This window comes from Saccopteryx bilineata, chromosome 2 (assembly GCF_036850765.1).
Source record: "Saccopteryx bilineata isolate mSacBil1 chromosome 2, mSacBil1_pri_phased_curated, whole genome shotgun sequence".
NCBI lineage: Eukaryota > Metazoa > Chordata > Mammalia > Chiroptera > Emballonuridae > Saccopteryx > Saccopteryx bilineata.
The window spans coordinates 11,012,166-11,032,757 of NC_089491.1; the positions used below are offsets into that span (position 1 = coordinate 11,012,166).

At 56.5% G+C, this 20,592-nt stretch overlaps 1 protein-coding gene across 4 annotated transcripts in view; it reads right to left on the bottom strand.

The window, feature by feature from the left end:
* The window catches only part of NEK6 (NIMA related kinase 6), a 75,977-nt gene that overhangs the window by 16,270 nt on the left and 39,115 nt on the right, over positions 1–20,592 (bottom strand). For all 4 annotated transcript variants that reach the window (XM_066256251.1, XM_066256252.1, XM_066256253.1 and 1 more), the window contains 5 exons: positions 14,750–14,890; positions 13,317–13,379; positions 8,837–8,947; positions 5,144–5,252; positions 4,065–4,172 (listed from right to left, as the gene is read on the bottom strand). In XM_066256251.1, the coding sequence (XP_066112348.1) occupies positions 4,065–4,172; positions 5,144–5,252; positions 8,837–8,947; positions 13,317–13,379; positions 14,750–14,890 (532 nt within the window). The remainder of the gene's footprint in view (positions 1–4,064; positions 4,173–5,143; positions 5,253–8,836; positions 8,948–13,316; positions 13,380–14,749; positions 14,891–20,592) is intronic.

Consider the following 20,592-nt stretch of genomic DNA (forward strand, 5'->3'; position numbering starts at 1 on the left):
AACCTGGGATCTACCTGCCGAAACAGGTTTCTAGGCCATTGTTCCCAGGCGTCCTGGGCTGCTGGGATGGATGGGAGCAGGCTCGGAAACACGTCTGCTCTGTAACCACACTGACAGGGTCTCCCGGGATGCCTGGCCACGAGGACCATCGACCTGCCTGGCAAAGTTCCACGGGGCCCGACTGATACCAGGCATGGGCCCGCTCGTGGGGGTCCTGGCACTCGACAAGGGGAGGAGGCTCCATCCCGCTTCCCTGTGGCTCAGGATAAGCCCCAGGTCCCACACGGCCCACGGCTGTGAGGTTGGATGGGTTTTTCCCCCAAGTTATTACTGCCCTGGGTGTCCCTGCACCCGGAGAGCTTGTCAGGACCCAAGCCCACTTCCCAGCACGTGGGCTTGTGTCTGGAGAGGAACCAGCATGCCTAGGGCTCCAGAACCTCCTTCCCTTCTCTGAGCCTCAGTTTCCTCATCTGTCAAATGGAGATAATAAGCCTGGATAAGATGATATTTTTAAATTATTTTATTTTTTTAAACTTTTATTAATTTTAATTTATTGTGTTTACATGGATTCAAGTGCCCCACTGAATATAACACCCTCACCCCCCACCCCGTGTCTCTATTTATACCTCCTTTGTTCCCCTCCCCCCTTCCCTGTGGGATTTGCTGTCCTGTTATCTGTATCTATAGTTTCACTAATCACTACACCTTCTCTGAGCTCATCCCCTCATCTCCCTTCCTTTTTCAAACCTCGTGTAAGCCTCACCTTCTTTGTTAACTCTTTGGTGAGTTCAGTGACGACAGAAAACTGAAGTACAGGGCCCCTTGGGAGGGGCCGAGACAGTCCCACGGCCCTGGTTTCGTCCCAGAGCTGAGCACAGTGCCTGCACACGGTGGGCCCTCAGGAGACGGCGCCCCCCGCCCCCACACCACGCCCCTCTGGGACTGACCGTGTCTGTCCCCTCACCAGTCTGGGGGCCCCCGACAGCAGGAAAGGCTGCCTAACCTCATGCCCTCCGTACCCACTCTAGGGAAGGGGGAAAGAAGGGATGTACACCCCGGAGCCCGGCCAGGGGTTGCTGACCTGGGAAGGCCGGCCCTGACCCCGAAACCGGACAGGGGTCCCTCCCAACGGGACGGGGAGGCGGTGTGAGGCCCTGCCGGCCCTGGGTGTGAGCCGGCCTCGCTCCCGCCCTGACCCCAGCCCAAGGCCGCCCTGTCACGGCTGCTGAGGAGCCGGGCCTGCTCTCCCAGCCCTGCGATTTGTCTTGCAGCTGCTGCCGTTGCTTGGAGCGAGACACATGCTTGTAGCTTGTGAGCTGTGTATAGGCAAATCTTTCATTTTTCTTTCATTACGCCGGCGTGTACTGTCACTTAATTTTTATGTATGCAATCCTTCCTGACAAATATGATCTGCTGCCTGGTAATTCGTCTGACGCTCATTCTGTTCCTCGCTCTAATTACGGCTCCTATGCCTGACACCGAGGCAGCCGCTCTGCCACCACTGGGTACCGCACCTGTCAGCCCGGCCATGGCATGACTAATGCCCTTTCATGCCAGCCTCGTGTTAGCAAATACAGAGGCAGGGAGGGGGCTGGGGAGGGCACGGCAGGGGGAGATGGGATGTGCATAAGCCGTAGCAGTGGGTCAGCAGCGCTGGAGAGGAGGCGGTTGCCGGGGCAACGTGGCTGCCATCACAGCAGCCCCACATAGTAGGTGCGCACAGATGCATAATTCATACCCATGCCCGGCGAGAAGGGGCCCCCACCCCCTGCATCCTCCTTGAGTCACGATCCAACCGCAGTGACTTCAAAAATCTCTCCCCAACTAACGTGCGTGCAAGACTTGGCTGCTTGCAGAATCTCGCTCGGGAGCAGGGAGGGTCTTTCTCCCGCCTCTTGAAGACTTCAGGTCCCCGGCTTTGACTCTGCACTGTCACCCTCTGTTCTGAGATTGTCACTGTGACCCCAGGAGGGCTCCTTCCACCCACCACGCCCCATCAGCCTTGGGAAGAGCCCAGCTTACAGGAGCGGCCTTTCCCCAGGTTCCAATCCCTTCTCATTAATATAATAAGTACAGCAGTCAAGTCGATGAACTCACGCTGTCGGCAGAGCCCATATTTCTGCCCGTTCCTAATGATGTGATCTTAACAGGCTCTGACGAGTACCACAGTCTTCTCCCCAGCGGGACGGGGGAGGGCTGGGACCTGACTGACAGGGGACAGGAGGCAGTGGCTTTAACTCTTCCCTTTGACGGTTTCTCTGGAGTTTCTGGCCTTTTTGAAGCTCTTAAACCAGAGAGGTAAACGGTCCCAAACTGACAGCCACACTGGTTGTCACAAATAGAAGGGCCTGACGGGATGGGGAAAGACAAGGTGTCCCCCCAGGAGCGAGCCGGTGGCCGAGCTCGGGGGAAGGCCCTGCGCTGTCTCCCCAGGCCCCGAGCCTGGCACAGAAACAGCATGGCCGTGACACGCGAGGGCTGCACGCGCAGTGTGGCCCGTCCCTCCTGGACTCAGAAGTTGCTCAAGCTCTCTGGGAATCAGATTCCTTGTTGACTGTTTGGGGTGTGAATGAAGTGTCATCAACTCGTAGGATGGAGGGTCATCTCCATTTGAGCTCCCAGAAGACCAGCAAAGTACCCGGTCAATGCCAGGGTCAGATGGAGCAGAATTTCACAACAGCCCCCAAGCACACACAAACACACACAGTACACACACACTCACATTTCCACACATGCACACATATACACTCATAATCCTCACTCATAATTGCACCTACATGCACGCACACACCTCACACACGTGCACACTCACATACACACATGCACGCACATACACACACGCATGCACTCACACACTCACACTCCTAAGCAGCTCAGAGCTGTTGATCTCGAGCATTGGCACATTTCCCCTGATGGCGTGCTGTACCCAACAGCCCCGAAGCCATTGAGACCTGCATGAATGGGACAGTTTCCACTAGGAAAGTGTGTTTTCCAGAAAGCACCTCCGCCGTCACCAGATGCTGTGTGTGCGCATGGCGTGCCGCAGGCAGGGGACAGGAGACACGGGCTGGGGCCGTGGAGTGCGGCGGAGACTGGACAACGGAGGGATTTTCAAGGGAGGTGCTGAGGTGTTGACAGGCACACAGGGAGGGGAGCCCGGGAGCACCTTCCCTGCAAACGTTGCCCCAAAAAGCCGAGAACTGGCTCCGGGGAAGGCGGCTGCCCCTGCCTGCCTCTGAAACGTCCCCATACAGCCCCCAGTTAGACGCTGACACGCCTTGTTGTTATGCACAGGGGGCCCCCTGTCCGTATCTCCCGGGAGGCTTTGCTGGCTTCTCTATTCTAGTTCAATGTAGAATTCTCCATTGTCCATTGTTCCAAGTCTTGCTGTCAGTTACGTGGCCGGCACGTGGGTGCTGATGCTGAATGCTGCTTCCCGGGACCCGGAACACACACATATCCAGTCTCCTCCCCCACCCAGCCGTCGGCGCTCCTGCATTCCCGGGATGGTGCCCGCCCACTGAGCGTGGCACTTGGCCCAGCTGCCACCCGGGGTCCTGGGGACCCTGCTCTCCAGCTCACTGGCTTCTTGCCCCACCAGCTCCTCTCCTCTCCTCACACTCCAGCCACAAGGCCACCTCCTCCTGGGAGCACGCCACCCCCACAGCTCAAAACTGCCTGCTTAAAAGACAAAGCCTGGACACGGCTCAAATGCCCCCCCCCCCACGCAAGAGGAATGGACTGAGTGTGCGCACCCAAGGAGGAGCACTACGCACCAACGAGAAAGACAAACGACCCCCACGGGCCACGACACAGACACTCCCCCACACTCGGCTCGGTCACCCCTTCCTGGAAGGAGCAAGGTGGTGCAAGGATGCTCCAAGGACCCCTCTCGTCGTGGTTTACTCCATTTGGGTCACTGTTCTGAAGAGGCGAGTCAAGTTTAGGGCTCAAGAAGGCGCTTTCCTGTGCTCACTAACCAAAGGCCCTGTGGGGAGATTGTTCACGTCTCCCCCGTGGTCCCCGGGACTGGGGGCTGATGGGGCGTGGACAGGCCCCCTTACCTAGGGAGTGGGCCGCGGTGGTCTCGGAACTGAAGAAGCGGCCCAGGCCAAGGTCACCGAGCTTCACGACGCCCGTGGCTGTGATGAACACGTTGGCAGGCTTGATGTCTGCAGCGGAAGGAGAAAGGGGTCAGTGTGGGATCAGAGGGACAGAGGAAGCCGCTTGGGTTGGCGAGTGGGGCAGGGCCCCTCAGGTGGCAGGGGACCCAGCCTTCAGCCCTGCTCCCTCAGAGCAAGGCCCCATCTCTGCCCCACTGTGGGCCCTTGGGAAACACAGCCTCGGTTTCCTCCCCTATACACGGGTCTAACTTGACCTACTTCACAGGGCTGTGAGGTCTAGGAGGGCATGTTTGTGCTGTTGGTTCCTTTTCAAAAGCTATCTCCTTGTGCCGGGCACAGAATCGAGCACAAAGCAGCGGCTCTGAGAACTCATGGAACAAGTCAGGGAAGCGACATGGGAGGTAATGCGCGCTGCTCCCCAGGGGCAAGGGCCACGCCTGGTGCGCAGGGGGCACTGCGGGAGCGGGGGAGGGCTGCAGGCTGCAGGCAGCAGCGAGGGGCCCACCGCAGAGCACCCGGCAGGCTTCCTCCCCACCACTCGGGATGACAGCAACTTTTGGAAAACATTCCTTTGTAGGTGTCTCATTTCCTTTGCCTGGCGAACTCCTACTAAGACTTCAAAGCCCATATTAAAAGTTCCCTTTTCCGGGACACTTCTCCCGTCCTGGAAGAGCTGGCTACGACCGGGTGGTCTCCCTAGCCAGCCCGTCCCCTCATCCTTGCTGCAGCCCGCTCTGTGCTGCCCTCAGGATGGTGCTGGGGGCTGGCCATGGCGTACCGAGCGTGGCCCCTGTTCCCTGGGGTGATGTAATGTCCTGCTTTGGGTACACCCACCATAGGGAGGGCCCTTGACATGAGGCACGAGATGTGTGTGCTGTGGGGCCCAGGGCCATGCACATGCCCATCCGCTGACCCCATGAAAGACAGACAAGATGCTCGACACCAGCTAGGCCGGGCAACACGGAGTGGTCGGACTTCCTCAGGGACGCCCAAGGCCCGGGCGGGCAGGCAGTACGCACCTCGGTGCATCACTCGGCGGGAATGCATGTGCTCCACGGCGCTGCACAGCTGCACGAAGTACTTCCACACCGTCCTCTCGGGGATGAGCCGCTTCTGCTTCTTGAAGTACTGGGGGGGAGGGGGGACACATAGGTGGGCAGGCCGAGGTGAGGGGCCAAGAGACCGGGTAGGTAGCGCCTAGCCCAGGGTGCATGGCCCTGTGTCCACACCTCTATGTCAGCCCCGATCGTGTTCTGGGGTCCCTGTCCACACCCCCACCCAGTGGCAAGTTCCCTGAGGGCAGGACAGGCCTAGCCCAGAGTGGATGGCCAGACGGCTTTGCTGAATGGGGCCTGGACACACGTCTGTCTCCTTCCCTGCTGGACAGGGAGCGCCTTGTAGGAACAGCCTGGCGTGGCTTCTCTCTGTCCCTTGCCACAGCCTGGCTCAGTGTGGGGACATCAAGACATGCTTGGTGGATAAATCACAGCTGCCCCCACCTCCTCAGGGCTGGCAAATCTCAGCGCACGTGATCGTTCTCAAATGTGGCCAGAATCCCCAGGAAATAGGCCTGATATCCTCAGATGGACCCCCCAGTTTCAACAGGCATGCACCTACTTCACTGCCTGAGAAAACATAGTTAATGCTCCTGAAAACACAATAAAACGCCCCAAACCACCCAGGCGGCACTGAGTGAGCAGTCAGGAACCAAAGGTCCAGGAAACTAGGAGCACATCCTGTCCACAGTTCAGATCAACGTCCCAGCCCACCCCACCCCACCCCGGCCCGGGGGGCCTCCTGGAGCCAGGCGGGCGGGGCGCAGCAGTGACACACACACCAATAACCCGAGTCCCGGGTTTTTGTCCAGGGGCATTTTGCTCGAGAGCAGCCATCTTTCCCCAAAGCAGTGACAGGCGGGTCCCTGCGTCAGGGCAGCCTTGCTGGCAGAGGGAAGACGGGCTGACTCGGGATGCAGTCTGGGCCTGGGCAAGGGGACGTGGGGTAGGAGGAGACCGGACCTGAGCCCGTGCTGAGCCCTACGCAGGGGTGACTGCACCCCTCTCACTGAAGAGGAAACTGAACGCTGTATCATAGATAGTGAGGGGCAGAGTCACAGCCCAGCGCCAGGCCTTCTGCCTAGAAAGTCCAAGCTCCTAACCTGCTCTAACGGCATCAGTGAGCACCAGCCGAGGGACGGAGCTGAGAGGGGCTCAGGAACTTGCCCAAGGTCACCCAGCAGAGCTGGGACTGGGTCTGGGCACCGCCCACAGTGGGACAGTCACAGCTGGGAGGCTCTCCCAAAGCTCCATGCCTTGCCAGGAGAGGGGCCTCCCGCCGGGTGAGCTGCCCCAGGCTCCCAGCCCAGACTCCCCCAGCATATGACCCCCCACTCCCTCCAGCCCACCGAGGCTTGTGAGTTGGGCTGGCCTGGAGCATTATTTACGCCGTGATATTAGTTGATTCTCATTACAGTATTTAAGTGGGACGTGCAGGGCTGTGAGTGGTGATTTTCTAAATGCCACATCCTATAAGCGCTGCGTGACATTTAGCGGGAAGGCGCCGAGTCTCTGGTGGGTTTCGGGGTGGCGGCAGCCCCAGCTTCAGCATGCACTGTAAATAATGCCATGCCAGCACCATGGCCATGGACGTGCTGCTTGGCCACTGAGTCTGGGGCCCTCGGGATGCAGGGTCTGCCGGTCAGCAGTCTCTGCTTCCCCCAGTGCCCTCCCATGCATCCCTGGACAGGGGTGGAAGCTGAGGTCTGGAGAAGGGAGAGATCTGATCTGCCCTGTCACCCCTGCCCCTGGCTGTGAGACTCCAGCCCCACTCGAGGGATTGAGCAGCTGCACGGGATCTGGGGTCTCCTGGGGCTGACGGTACAGGGCCCTCACCATGGGCACATTCCAAGGTCTCTTCTGTTACCTCTGCGCCTACTCCTGTCCTCCCCTCTCCTTCACTGGGCATCCCGTCCTTCTTCTAGAACACAAAGCTGGTCATGTTTACTACCACCACGAGTCTCAGGAAGCTTCTCAATGACCTCAAGGCAAGGTCCCACATCCTGGCTTGGACCTGAGGTCTTAGGTGGCCCAATGCCTCCCCCTCGTCCCCTCCTCCACACCCATCACACACTGCTCTCCTGGCCCAAAGTGCTTTGTGGATCCCTCTGGGCTCCTGCACAAATTGTTCTGCCACTAGACTTTAGGTCTCCTCTCAGGTCCGCTCAGGTGTCACCTCCTCCAGAAAGCCTTTCCTGGCTTGCAGGCCCTAAACTTGGCTTTTTCTCACTTGCTCATGACTGACTTGTCCATAGCTCTGCCCCTATTAGAAGATGAGCTCCTGAGGGCAGTACCCATGCTGCCAGCACCCCGCGGGCCCAGGACGGGCCTAGCACACAGCGGGTGCTGGGTGCATGCATGATCAGTGGGAGCGACATGTGTAGGAGAAACCAAGTATGGCTCGGGGGGAGAAGGCAGAACTAAGACATGATATAGCACATCTGTTCCCACCAGGGATCTGCGTGGAGATTAACATCCTTGCAAACACATTAATATGTCAACGAAAATATAAAAGCAGGTGATAACAGCTCAAGTAATGCCGCTTCCCAGCGTTGCTTGTATTCCTAAGAGCCAGATTTCAGAAGAGCAAGCGCTGAGCAATTGCTCAGTTCCCAGTGCCTGGTGGGAGAGACAGAGGATCCTTGTCTGGCTCTGTTTGCAAGTGTGGCTGAGAGCTGGGCAGGGGCTTGAGCTGGCCCAGCCTTGCTCAGGAGCAGACAGACCAGGCCTGGGGGCAGGAGGCAATGGGGACCCACAACAATGGCCTGCAGACTCGGGTAAAGCCTTGAGAGAAGCAGGGAACAGGGGTTGAGGGCTCGGGCCTGAGGTTCCCACTTAGAGGCTGTGCTGCCTCAGGAAGATGACTAAACCTCTCTGAGCTTTGCTAGCTGAGAATACTGTGGACTCAGTGAGTGATGCCAGTGGTCAGTACAGTTGTGGTCCACAGCAGGTGCTTCATTAGTGGGGCTTCAATGGTCCCTGATTCCAGACTCATGCAAGCCTGAACCTGGGCCCCAGGAGGTGGGGTGAGGGAGCAGAGTGGTGTGGAGGCTGCCGTGGACTGCAGAGGAAGACGGGCCCAGCACGGGGCCTGCCTGGGGACCTTGCCTGGCAAGTCAATCAGCCTCTCGGAGACTCCTGGCTTGGCTGCTACCTGGGAATGAAGACACCCCTCAGAGGCTTGAGGGGCCTAGCAAAATCCACTTGGGGAAGATGTCCACTGGAGGGCCCCAGGCCTCAAAACAGAGATCTGGGCCACAGTCCTGGATCTGTCCCCACATTGCTGGGTAGCCTCAGGAAAGTCTCTTAACCTCTCTGGGCTCAGTTTTCCCTTTTGTAAAATGAGGTGACTCACAAGACACCTTCCCAGATTCTGAGGGCTCATGGGGTCTGACCTAATGCAGGGTTGTGCCTGCTCCTTCTGCGAGCAGAAGCCTTGGCAGGCAGGCTGGGACAGTGGGGGTGGTCAGAGGGGTCCTTTCTGTCTGTGCCTGGCCCCTTCACAGCAAATGGATACAGGGCCTGAAAGGGCACTCTCTGGGCCACGGTTGAGGCCTGTGGGCATCAGCAAGGGGGGCTGAGTGCCCCAGAGGGCTGAGGAAGGGCTACCTGACCCTGGGCAGCTCCCAGACCTGCCTGCCCACTGGGCACCCTCACCTTGATCATCTGTGAGAGGTCACCCGCGTCAGCCAGCTCCAGTACAATGTTTAGCTCATTGTCTTCAATAAACGAGTCCAAATACTTGATGATGTTCGGATGGTTCAGTTGCTACACAAGGAGAGAGACAGGGAGGTGTGAGTCAGTGAGAGATGGTACAACCCTGGCGCCTGCCCCAGGCAGGTACCCAGCTGGCACCCACTGACAGGGCCCTGGCCTTTGCTGCAGAGTTGAGTGTCTTACAGAAAGGCCTGTGCTGGGGAGTCAGGCAGAATGGGGTGACACTGGGAAAGCCATTTTGTATCTCTGAGTCTCAGTTTCCTCATCTGTAAAATGGGCGTACTACTATGAAGATTAGATGGAGTAATATCTTTGAAATGTCCAACACGGTCACTGCACAGAGCTAAGACTCAATAGATGCTTGTGGAAATGACCCTTCTCTTCCTCCTCCTCCCCCTCACCACCACTCATGGCCTCTGGGGGGAGGGGGGCAGGCCTCACCACTATTACTAGGACTAAAGCTGAAACTCAGAAGTATGTCTCCTTCCCTCTTCCTTCTTTTGTCAACTTTTGACCCACCCCTAGTGAAATCTTGGGGCAGGGGGCTATTCCAGGTGTGGGAGGTGCCCTGAGCTATCTGCTCCATGTGGAGGCCACGCCGCTGGTCTGACCACTGTGTGTGTTTGCTGAGGCCGTGTACGAAGCCTGGTCAGGACAGCACCCCACTGGCTGGAGGTCACCTGTGCCCAGCCCAGAAGAGACCCTGGCAACTGTTTATAATCGAAATAAACTGCTGATACCAAAGTGACCCCAGGATCTGGGACAGCAGAGGGGACTCCGATCTTCTGCCACAGCGTGGTCGTCCGGGCCACCGGGTCTCCTGCCAGCCAACGACCAGACGCCTTTTAAAGCATGGTTTCTAAAAGGCCTGGATGCTGCTGGGAGACAGTGTGCGTCTGTGCTGTACGCTGGCCTGTGCCTGTCCTTGGATTCTAAAATGAGGGGACTTGGGCAGATGTCACACAGCCAGGCCATCCTTATCCATTCGTTTCCCAAGTCAGCCCTTGCTGGGTGGGCAGCCTCCACAGGCCTCCAGGGGCCAAGGCAGCTTCTGCTGCTGGCCTCAGCACCTCCCACATATCTGCCCTGCCCTCGATGCCCACCAGGCCCCCCCAGAGACTGATCCACTCTGGCCCACCCACCCCCTCAGGCCCATCTCACAGGGCTGGCCCATTGGGGTGTCCAGCAAACACTGTTATAGTTTGGCTTTAATGTTTAGGTCTGTGATCCATTTCTGTGTACGGCATGAAGCAGGGGTCAAAACTCACTTCTGTCCATTTGGATGTCCAGTTTTCTTAGCACCCTGGAAAGGCGTTCTTTTGTCGCCTGAATTATTTTCGTGCTTTGGTCTCCCCTTCCCCAGATTGTTCTGAGGTCTCCCTGGGGCTCACACTGGCCCTCACGCCAGCTGCCTTCGACCCCCAGCACACTGCAGGGAGGCTTTCGTTTACGAAGAGAGTATCAAAGTAAGTGAACGGGAAGTTGAAAATGCTTTAAAAATCTCTAAAGCAGTGATTTTCAACCTTTTTTGAGCCGCGGCACATTTTTTACATTTACAAAATCCTGGGGCATACCACCTACCAAAATGACACAAAATGACACTCTAACACAGTACATATTATATATATAGTTAATAATATAGTTCGTAATGTATTTATACTCACACCTGACCATGTGTCACGGCACACTGGTTGAAAAACACTGCTCTAAAGCATGTTATAAAGTACTAGGATTATTGCAATTATTACGATAATAGCAATTGGCCCTCATATCATTACTTCACTGGGAAATCTCAGCCCCTCTCAGGGAGGGCTCCCCCAAACCCAGCCAAGTCGTCTGAGGTCTGGATATCAGTTTTTCAATAGAAGGGGGTTGTGTAGGGAAGGAGGGGAAGTAAGTGCTCCCTCAAACACCCAGTGTGTCTACAAAGGCCTTTGCCAGGCCCAAAGGGGCCCCAGAGCTAACTGGGCCGATGCCCTGAGGCTGGGGAGGGGAGACAGGGGACTGGGCCAGCGAGCATAGACCCTTGTCCACCTGGAGTCCACTTCTCAGCCTGAGCCCTCTTGTTGAGCCCAGCTGGGTCTGAAAGGGGCCACACCTGGGCTAGGGACACAGAAAGTGTTCCAAACATGCTCGTGTTTGGGTTCTGCCGGGCAGTTTGTGAGTGGGGGAGGGGAGAGGGGGAGGCTGCTGGAGGCTGAGGGCTCCCTGCTCTGGCTTCCTGCATCTGGGGTCCAGGACAGTCACATCCAGGATCCACTCCAGTGCGCTCCCCCGGCAGCCTCTGCTGCCCCCCCCCCCATGTCCTTACAATTCACACCCACCCCTCCCCCGAGGCGGCGTCACCCAGACCTGGTCCCTCTCTCCTCCCTCGGACCTCAAGCGTCATGGGGTGGGGTGGTCCGAAGCCCTGGGCCGGCCTGGCTGTGCTGGGGGCTGCTGAGGGATGGACAATGACCAGAGAAAAGGACAGAGGGCACGGCTGAGAGTAAAGGGCCATTGAGGTCCCCTCTTCTTGGAATCTCCGCACCTGTGGCCTTTCGGATCCGTCCTTGCTCTGGGCTGCGACCCCGTGTCTGGTGCTCAGCGGTGCTCAAACACTGTGCTGCATCCATGAGTCCATGACTCTGGCTGGTCCCAGCACAGCCACCTTCCTGCCCCCCGTGTGGCAGTCTCCCCGCACTGGGAGGTTTGGGGTTTCGGGTCCTGGCATGAACCATGTGCACCATGTGAACGATGCTGCCTGCTGGCCCCTCCGAGAACGTGTTTCCCTGTTTTGTAGGAAGCACCTACCGCCCTGGCACATCCTGCTGACTTCCCACGGGCAGGCTGCAGAGCTGGACTGGTGTTCTGGAGGGGCCGGTGGTGCCCTGCCACGCCACAGGACTGCCTCTGGCTGAGCAGCTAGCACACAGCAGGAGCTACACTGAGCCCCCGGGCATCTCCTCATTACCCCCCACCTCTGACACGGCACTGTTGTCCTCATCCCCTTATACAGGTGTGGAAACTGAGGCTCTGAGCAGTCAACAGCTTGCCAAGGCCACATGGCTAGTGAGCAAGGGATGTGCCTGCCTCTGATGCCCGGGCCACTGACACTGATGACACTGCTTGGGGAAGGGACAGAGACACCCCCCTCCCCCCAGTGGCTCCGCTCACAGTACACTGGGCCTGCTTCTCAGCAGGGGCTGCACACATATATTTCTGGACCCGGGACCTGCAAAGGGCTGGCTCAGTCCACACATGTGCATGATTCCTTACTTGATGTGGACGGCATGTGTGTTCTTGGCCAAGAGTGGGGAGCGGGATGGATGATGGGGACAGCTATTCCCCCTGGGCTGGGTAATCAGGCCGAGTCCCCAAATCACAACAGGGTTCCAAAGGTGACCATTATGTAATATTTTAAAATGTTACTGGAAGGGTATTTGTGATCCATAACAGTTGGGAGTTAAGGACAGCTCCCTTCAAGCCTCTCCGCACCAGCCTCATCACCACGACCCATCATTACCACATAGAAGTCCTGAGTGTGGCCTGTGAGGCCACCATGATCTGGCCCCTCAACCCGCATTGCCAGGGTCCCTACAGCAGGCTCATCGCAGCCTTCCAGGTGCTGGGACCAGGTCCTGGCCCCTGCAGGGCTTCCCCTGGGCTCCACGGTCCCTGAGTCGGCCATCACCCTGAACAGTCACATCTGCCGCCTGCCTAGTCCCCCAGGACAGGACCGAGGCCTGAGAGCGCAGGGCAGGGCCCAGCAGATTAATCTCTGACCTGAAATTCCGCAGCTATGGCCTCGAGGGTGTCGCTGCCATCAGCAGCCCCGCTTCAAGAAGCTCCCAGCAAGCTCTCCGTCTGGCTCCGCGGGGTGGGGGAAGCCGCCACGTGAGTGCCCCCTGCACCTCTCCTGAGCCAGGCCCTCTTCAGATGTGGTTTTATCTGATCCTTTCACTCGGCCTACACCATCGAGGCAGGTGTTCTCCCCATCGAGCAGATGGGCAAACTGAGGCTCAAGGCTTAAATCGCTTGCTTAAGGTCACATAGCTCGTGAAGGAAGACGTTAGGATTTGAACGCGGGTTCCCGGGCCCCCAAAGCCCAAACCTGACCTCTTCCTCTGTCACTTTCAAGGTCCCGGCAGAATCCCAGGCCTGGGGAGGAAGGAGGGATCCCCAGGAGAGAGCAGCCCCAGGCCCGGGCCAAGTCCAGTCCAGAATGTCCTCTAATCCCTGAATGTAGGGAAACCAGTGTGGATGCCAGTGGGAAAGGGGAGGGGAGGGGGACCACAGCCGCCATCGACCCCACCCCGCACGCCTCGCTGTGGCCAGGCCCTGGCACGCCCGTCTTCCCTACACCTGTCCTGCTAGCCCAGGCCCAGCGGAACCGAGGACTTCTGTCCACAGAGGGGAGCGTCGTGCTCAGGGCACTCACCTTCAGGAGCCCGATCTCCTTGACGCAGTCTTGCCTGGCCTTGGCATCCATCATCTCAAATATCTTGGGTGCGAAGGAAAAGAGAACGAGGACAATTAAAACCCAGCGCCAGCATCCTGGCGCATCTGCCTCCTGGCTGAGGGACCCTACCCCCGAGGCACGAGTTCTGCTTAGTGCCCCCCACCACTATCACGTGCCAGGCGCCACACTGACCACTGTAAGCTGAATTCTCACAGCGATTCCCACGGGGCAGGAATCACTGTCACTGGCTTACAGAGGAGGAGACTGAGGCCCAGAGGAGTTCAGTGACTTGCTGAGGTCACATACTGATGAGTGGCAGGCCAGGAAACACTGAGAGCCTCAGTCTTCACTTCTGTAAATGAGGCTCATAGTCCGAGCCGGACAGAGTGAGAAGATGGTGTACAGTTCCCGGCACCTCAACCTCTGCCGACCCCGCCCTCCAGAGCTCATTGGGGGGGGGGGTCCTCCCACCAGCACCTGCTGACTTATAGGAACAAACATGATGGACGGGCCAGCAGCCTCATCACCAAACCAAACCACGACAAAGAGAGCCCAGGCGAGCCCCTCCTCAGAAGACAAAGGGCAGAAAGCAGGCGTTTTCTGAACAGAGGAGCCCACCTCTCCTCTGCGACCTTGACAGGAAGCCACGTGGGACCTTGACCAGAAGCCACGTGGCATCACAGACCAACAGGGAAACGGTGAAGCCGAGATGCTCAAGCTGGAGGGTGTTGCCTGACTCCCCATCCTGTGCCTGTGTCTGAGTCGCCCTCTCTCTCTGGGCCTCTCCTGCCCGGGCTGCTCACATGGCTGCAGGGTTTGGGAAGCGCTGCTGGAGGACTGAAAACCGTTTCCTGCAGCAAAGAGTGTGCACAGGGGCCCAGTGGCTCTCCCCGAAATGCTTCCTGGCCAGGACTCGCTGCTAAAGCTGGCTGCTCGACCCCCTTCTGCCACCTAGGAGGGACACACAGGTCAGGAAGGACACTTAAGCCCAGAACTGACTGGTGAGTGCAGGCAACACGGTCAGCGGGTCCTGGCTCCTTCCGTGGGCATGGTGAGTTATTGCCAGCTCTGCACTGTTTTCCTCTTCTGAAAAATGGGAGGCTAATGCCCCCCCCCCCCGGGGCGACTGTCAAGGTTCCCTGCGCTCCAAGCAGGAGCCAGCGCACAGCAGGTGTTCGGGGCGTGCTCGTTTCCCCCCCTTCACGGCTCCCATTGCGCTTTCAGCTTTCAGGAGTCTGCCTGGTTCTCTCCACAGCCCAGTGAGTTGGTACTAACACCCCTCACTACAGAGTAAAGGCAGGAAAGGGAAAGGACAAGGAGGGGCGGGGAAGGAGGCCTGGCCCAGGGCCACCATGTTTAGACACAGTCAGCTCCTGCAAAGCGGCTTTGACCCCACGGGGTCGCTGGCTCACCTGCACCTTCTTCAGGGCCACCGTCTTCCTGTCCAGCAGGCAGGTGGCCTTGTACACCTCGCTGAACTGCCCTCGGCCAATCTTCTTCTCAATCTGGAAGTCTGCCAGCGAGCAGCGAAAAGACAGGGCACTCGGGTGCCTCTGCAGGGGACAGACAGAGGGCATCGGTGTCCAGCCAGGCCGAAGTGGAGGCTGCTGCCCTTCCCCGTGACCCTCCAAGGTGGAGGAGGGACTGTGATCACCAGCCCCACTGTCGGAGCCTCCACTGCCTCCCCCACCTGCCGTGCTCTCCACACCCACCCCGTGTGACCCCCACAGGGACCCCGCTGTGCAGATGAGAAACTAAGACTGCTGGTCTCCCCCGCAGCACCTATCACCACCCCTCATTCTCTGACCACGGACTTGTTTGCTAGGTTCTGTCTGCCTCCCCCTTCCCTCCCCACCATGGGCCTCTCCCAAGGTGAGCTCCTGTCCTAGATCCCTCCACGTCCCCGTCCCCGTCCCCGGAGCTAAGGCTGTGACAGGCTCAGAGCAAGTGCTCGGACATGTTTATTGAATGACACAGTGGAATGTGCACAGTGGGACCATGTGACCCATCCGCTGTCACTATTAGAAGTGTAGCAGAACTCACACACGCTCAGAAGAGGCCACTTTCTTGGCACCTGGAGGAATCACACATACGGAAATAATAACACACGGCCATGCAATAGGACCTACTCTGTGTCAGTTACTGTACTGGCTGCTGAGATGAGCAAGGCTTACTAATCCCTTTTAATAAAGAAGTGAGGCGAGATCACACAGCTAGTCAGCGGGAGGCTGGGACTTGAATGTGCTGCTGATCTAGAGCCAGCTGCACTGCTGGGTGACATGGGTCAACGTCTCTCCCCTTGCTGGGCCTCAGTTTACCCCCAGGACTTGAAATGTTTGAAGGATGTGCTCTCCCAGGCAGGGTCCCTGCTCTGAGAACACGGGCTGCTTCTTCGCAGGATGAGTGGCTCGAATCCCAGCACTCTCCAGCCACCCAGAGAGGGGTCCTAGAGGCCAGGCAGCCCAGCTCCACAGCCTCTGAGAAGCTCCCAGAGGAGTGGGTGACATCCCAGCCGGCATCGCAGACACTCCAGCTGCACATCTGCATATGCAATGACCCAGATTTGCATTTCCTGTCACAACCTATTTGACCTAATTAGGGGAATGAGCTCCTGTGGTGGGCAGGTCACTGGGGCAGCAGCACAGTGGCAGTGCCAGGGCGCCTGGCAGGGGCTGGGATGGGCCCGTCCTGGGGTGGCCTCTGCTCCGTGTGGGGCACTGCAGACACAGGGCTCCCAGGTGTGGCTGCCTGAGCCCGCAGAGGCCTGATCCTGATTTAACTCAGGGCTGTGAGCAGAAAAGGAGAAGGCGAACTGAGTCCTTGCCCCAAAGGCCAGGGCTCTCTCTATGGCCACTTCCAAGGCCTTCCTCTGTCCTGCGTCAGCCCTCAGCAAGTTCCACTCTTGTCCCTGCAGCCGAGTGAGGTCCTCCATACCCTGGACTTATCACACCAGCCTCGGGGTCCCCTGAGGGTCCAGGAGCTCCGCACTGCCAGCCAAGCACGGGCCCGCCCAGACAGCTCCCACCACAGGCTCACGGCAATAATCTGATGGCCTTCTGAAAACTGCTCCTCTAACGCTTCGCTTACTGTCCCGTTAGGTCTGGCGCCCTGTGCCAGCTCCGGTGGAAACAAACACAACTCCAGTAGCACGGGCTGGCAGAGAGGCGGAGACTCGGAAGCTGGGGCCCAGAGCTTGGGTTTAAGTCCAGGTTCTGCCACTTCCTGGCTGTGATCCCTGGGCAAGCCCTTCTGGGCCTCAGTTTCCTTATCTGTACAACTGAGATAATGACAGTGCCCTGTCCAGAGGGTTAAATAAGTTAATGAAGGAAAGCACTTGGCACACAGGAAACACGGTATGTTACTGGCACTGGCATCGCAGACACCTAAGGAACAGCAGCCCCCACTTCCTAGGGGCTGGGGATGCACTGGGGCAGGGTGTGTCCAATGCCTGGCCAGGTGAGCGCATGGCCCAGGACACAAGTGCAGGCGTTCTCACTGTTATCAACATCACCGCCATCCCTTCGTCACCGAGAGTCTGCACTAGGGGACTTCCAGCTCTGGGCTCTGTGACTATGAAAACTAAACTGAATTTTACAAGCCTGACCAGGTGGTGGTGCAGTGGATGGATCATCAACCTGGGATATTGAGGTCCCAGGTTCGAAACCCCGAGGTTGCCAGCTTGAGCACAGGCTCACCAGCTTGAGTGCAGGGTCAACAGCTTGAGCCCAAAGGTCGTTGGCTTAAAACCCAAAGTCGCTGTCTTGAGCCAAGATCACTGGCTTGAACCAGGGGTCACTGGCTCAACTGGAGCCCCCTGGTCAAGGCACGTATGAGAAGCAATCAGTGAACAACTAAGATGCCACAACTACGGGTTGATTCTTATTCTCTCTCTCCCTTCCTGTCTCTGTCTCTGTCACACACACACAAAAAAGAATTTTACAATATAAGAATAAGATTGATGGCATATCATTTCTATAATGCTGGATGCCATGCTGGGTGTTTAAAGTATATCATCTCATGTAGTCTTTGTGGCCCCATTTCACAGATGAAGAAACTGAGGCTCAGAAAGGTCATTCACCAAAGGTCTCCTGGCCACAGTAAAGCAGTGAGGCTGACGCGTCCCTGCAGTCTCTGACTTCACTGTTTCCCACGCGAGTCATCGGGGACTGTTGCTAAGTGACTGTGCTCCCCTCACCCTGCCGCACCGTGGGCACCAGAGGCCATCTCTGACTCCTCATGCCTCTTCCCCTGGAGATGCGGAGGCCATTAAGTCTCTCTCAAAAGTAAAGGAGATGGGGGGGGGAGGGCTGGGGGGATGCAGCAAGGATGCTGACCCAGGCCCTGCGGCCAGGTGCAGGGGACCCGAGGGAAGAGGTCACACCATCTCATAGAAGAAAACAGCCTCTGGGAGCGACTCTGGATGGATCGGGCTGAACTAGGAGCCTGGGAGAGAGGGTCCAGGTCCCAAGTCGCCTTTACCCCCAATTCCCCCTCCAAAGAAAAGATTCCAACCTTCATAGGCCAAGGCCAGACATCCAGGGAAGAGAGTATCTTGAACACCCCCACCCCAGAAAGCTCAGAGAAACCCAGCTTTCTTCACCAAGTCAGATCAAATTAGGCCACAAATGCCCCCCACACTGTGCTAATGTGAGTTTAAAATGCTTGAACCACAATAAGCCTCGACCATCAACAAATTCTTTTTCTTTCTTTCTTTTTTTTAAACAGGAGCATAAAATTACATGTTAAAAGAATAAAAATGCATTCGCCCAATTAATTTTCTGAAATCTCATTAAAAAATTTAGCCTGACTAAGTCAGACTTCTGACCTGAATTTTAATCATCTTTACACTGGATGGATCTTTTTTTTCCCCCTGATATTTGCAATGCATCATTAGTTTTAAGGCAACCATTCCTACGATTTTGAAAAGCACAACTCATCAGAATGACATTTCCTGTAAACGAAGTTCACCTTTAAAGACATCTGACATGGGGTGTAGGGAACTTCTAACGGGTTCAGGATCTGCGCATACGATGGTGTGTTTTAAATCCGCGCTGCACGAAAGGGCACTTTCTACAAAGAGTCCATATTGTCAGGCTCTTTACCAGGCCAACCCCCCCCCTCCCCCCCCAGCTCTCCACGATCTGGCTAATTTCAAACTCAAGACGTCGCCTATGGGGCCACACGGCTGGAGTGGCTCCTGGCTCTGCTCCTTCATAGCAAACGGATAGGTTACTTCTCTCGGCCCCTACTCCCTGCTCCCCCTCAACCCTGCAAAATGGAGTTCTGAATAAGACCTACTTCCTGAGCTGGGAAGAGGACCGCACGCGGTAAGCCAGGTGTCACGCTGTTGGTGCCACCACCACGAGGGTCTCAACCTGGACAGCTCCACTCAGTTCCCTGGGAACGGCGAGCATGGAAGATGCCTGGTCACAAAGCCTAGAATCATCTCAACTGTGGCTCCCCGAGCCGAGCCTCAGTAAGCGAGCTCAGGGAAAGCTGAGCTTAAATACACAGACTGGAGCATCTGAAACCAGCTCCAACCCACTGACGAGCAAAGATGTAAACCATACAGAACCTCAGCCACCACCCAGAAGGCTGGACACACCCTGGACTTCCCTCTCGTCCCTGCAGTTACCAAAAACAGTTCTACTTTTTTCCCCCTGGAAGTTTCTGAACTCCTCCCTCCCGTGTCCGGCCTGTTTAAGGTTAAGGCATCATCTCACCTGGGTGAGGGCAGGCGCCTCCTGCCTCTTCCCATTCCCATCATTCTTGGGCCTCGAGCCTCAGCTATCAGTGATTTAAAACCCGAACTCCATCAACTTCAGATCCATAATGGGCTCCCCATCCGCTACAGAGTCAATTCCAAATGACACAGTGTGCAATCCAGGCCTTTCATAAATACGGGTCAGTCTACCTTACCGAAGCACCGGTATTTAAAACACTTATCTAACCTGACTGGTCCTGCACCTTCCTCTTCTTGGAAGACAGAGACCTCAGGCCAAAATGAGACAAGCGCTTGCTGAATTCACAACAAAGCAAACACTTCTTGAATTTTAATGGCCGTCACTATTTGGTCATATACATCTTATTTAAGTATCATCCTTGGTTTGGAAAGACTTCATCAAGATTTGGGTCTGTGCAATGCTGTCCTTATCTCCTGCAAAGTTAGGCACGAGATCCCCTCACTCTGAACAGTGCCGAATACGACAGAACTTGGCACGGCCCAAGCAAGTTTGTGTAAGCTTTCCAGATGGAAGACACATTAGCCAGGGCTTTCTCAGACAAGAACACCTTTCTTCTTGGAAATTCATGTGGTTCTTAGTGGGTCAGCTGAGCCTTACACTTCATTCCTGATGAGAACGCTCTGTAGCAAATTGGTCAAGTCATAAGGTGTAGGCCATTTTAAGCTATTCTTCTCAACTTCATTCATTCATCCATCCATCCATTCATTCATTCATAAAACCTCAAGAAAAGCAGGCATGTTCAGCTTTCCTAAATGTGTATGAATTTCACAGACAATTCTGCTGGGTTCAGCAAATATATTTTCATATGCTGACAGCTCTCAAACCTGGAAAGCTCCTCAAAATGAACAAACCACATGCCTTGGGCATAGAAGGTTAACAAAAACCAGAGTCCGACTGTGTTTGTTAAATCATTCTTTCTACACTGGGGGTGTTTCCAGCTCTGGGTTCTTCAGCTTTGAGAACTAAGATAAATTTTAAAATATAAGAATAATGTCAATGACATACTGTTTCCTTAACACCTATGATACTGGCTGGATGCCACACTGGATGTAGTCTTCATGGCCCCATTTTCACAGATGAGGAAACTGAGGTTCAGAGAGGTCATCTGCCCACTGTCACCTGATGGGTGAGGGACAGCTTTGGGAGCTGAGCCCAGCTTGGTCCAGCTGATAGCATTCTTGCAGTCACAGAGCCTGGCTCCCTCTCCTAAGAACAGTTTCAGGGGAACGGCAATGCCTCCCGCCATAAAGGAAAATGCTTCTGCCGTCAATTCCAGGTGTTTCTATGTCCTGAAATGGACAAGATTCAGGCCCTGCTATCTCCCTGGATGGTGTTTAAATACCAGATGAGGAGAGAGGAAGTGCCGACTGCGCTCCATCCACCCCGACCGGCCGCAGGCCCAGCGTCAACACCACGGTGCCTGGTTCCGCAAACCCAGCCAGATGCTGGCGGGACCGGGGCACCTTCCCGGACAGCCGCCAGACAACGCTGAGTAATCGTATCTAATTACA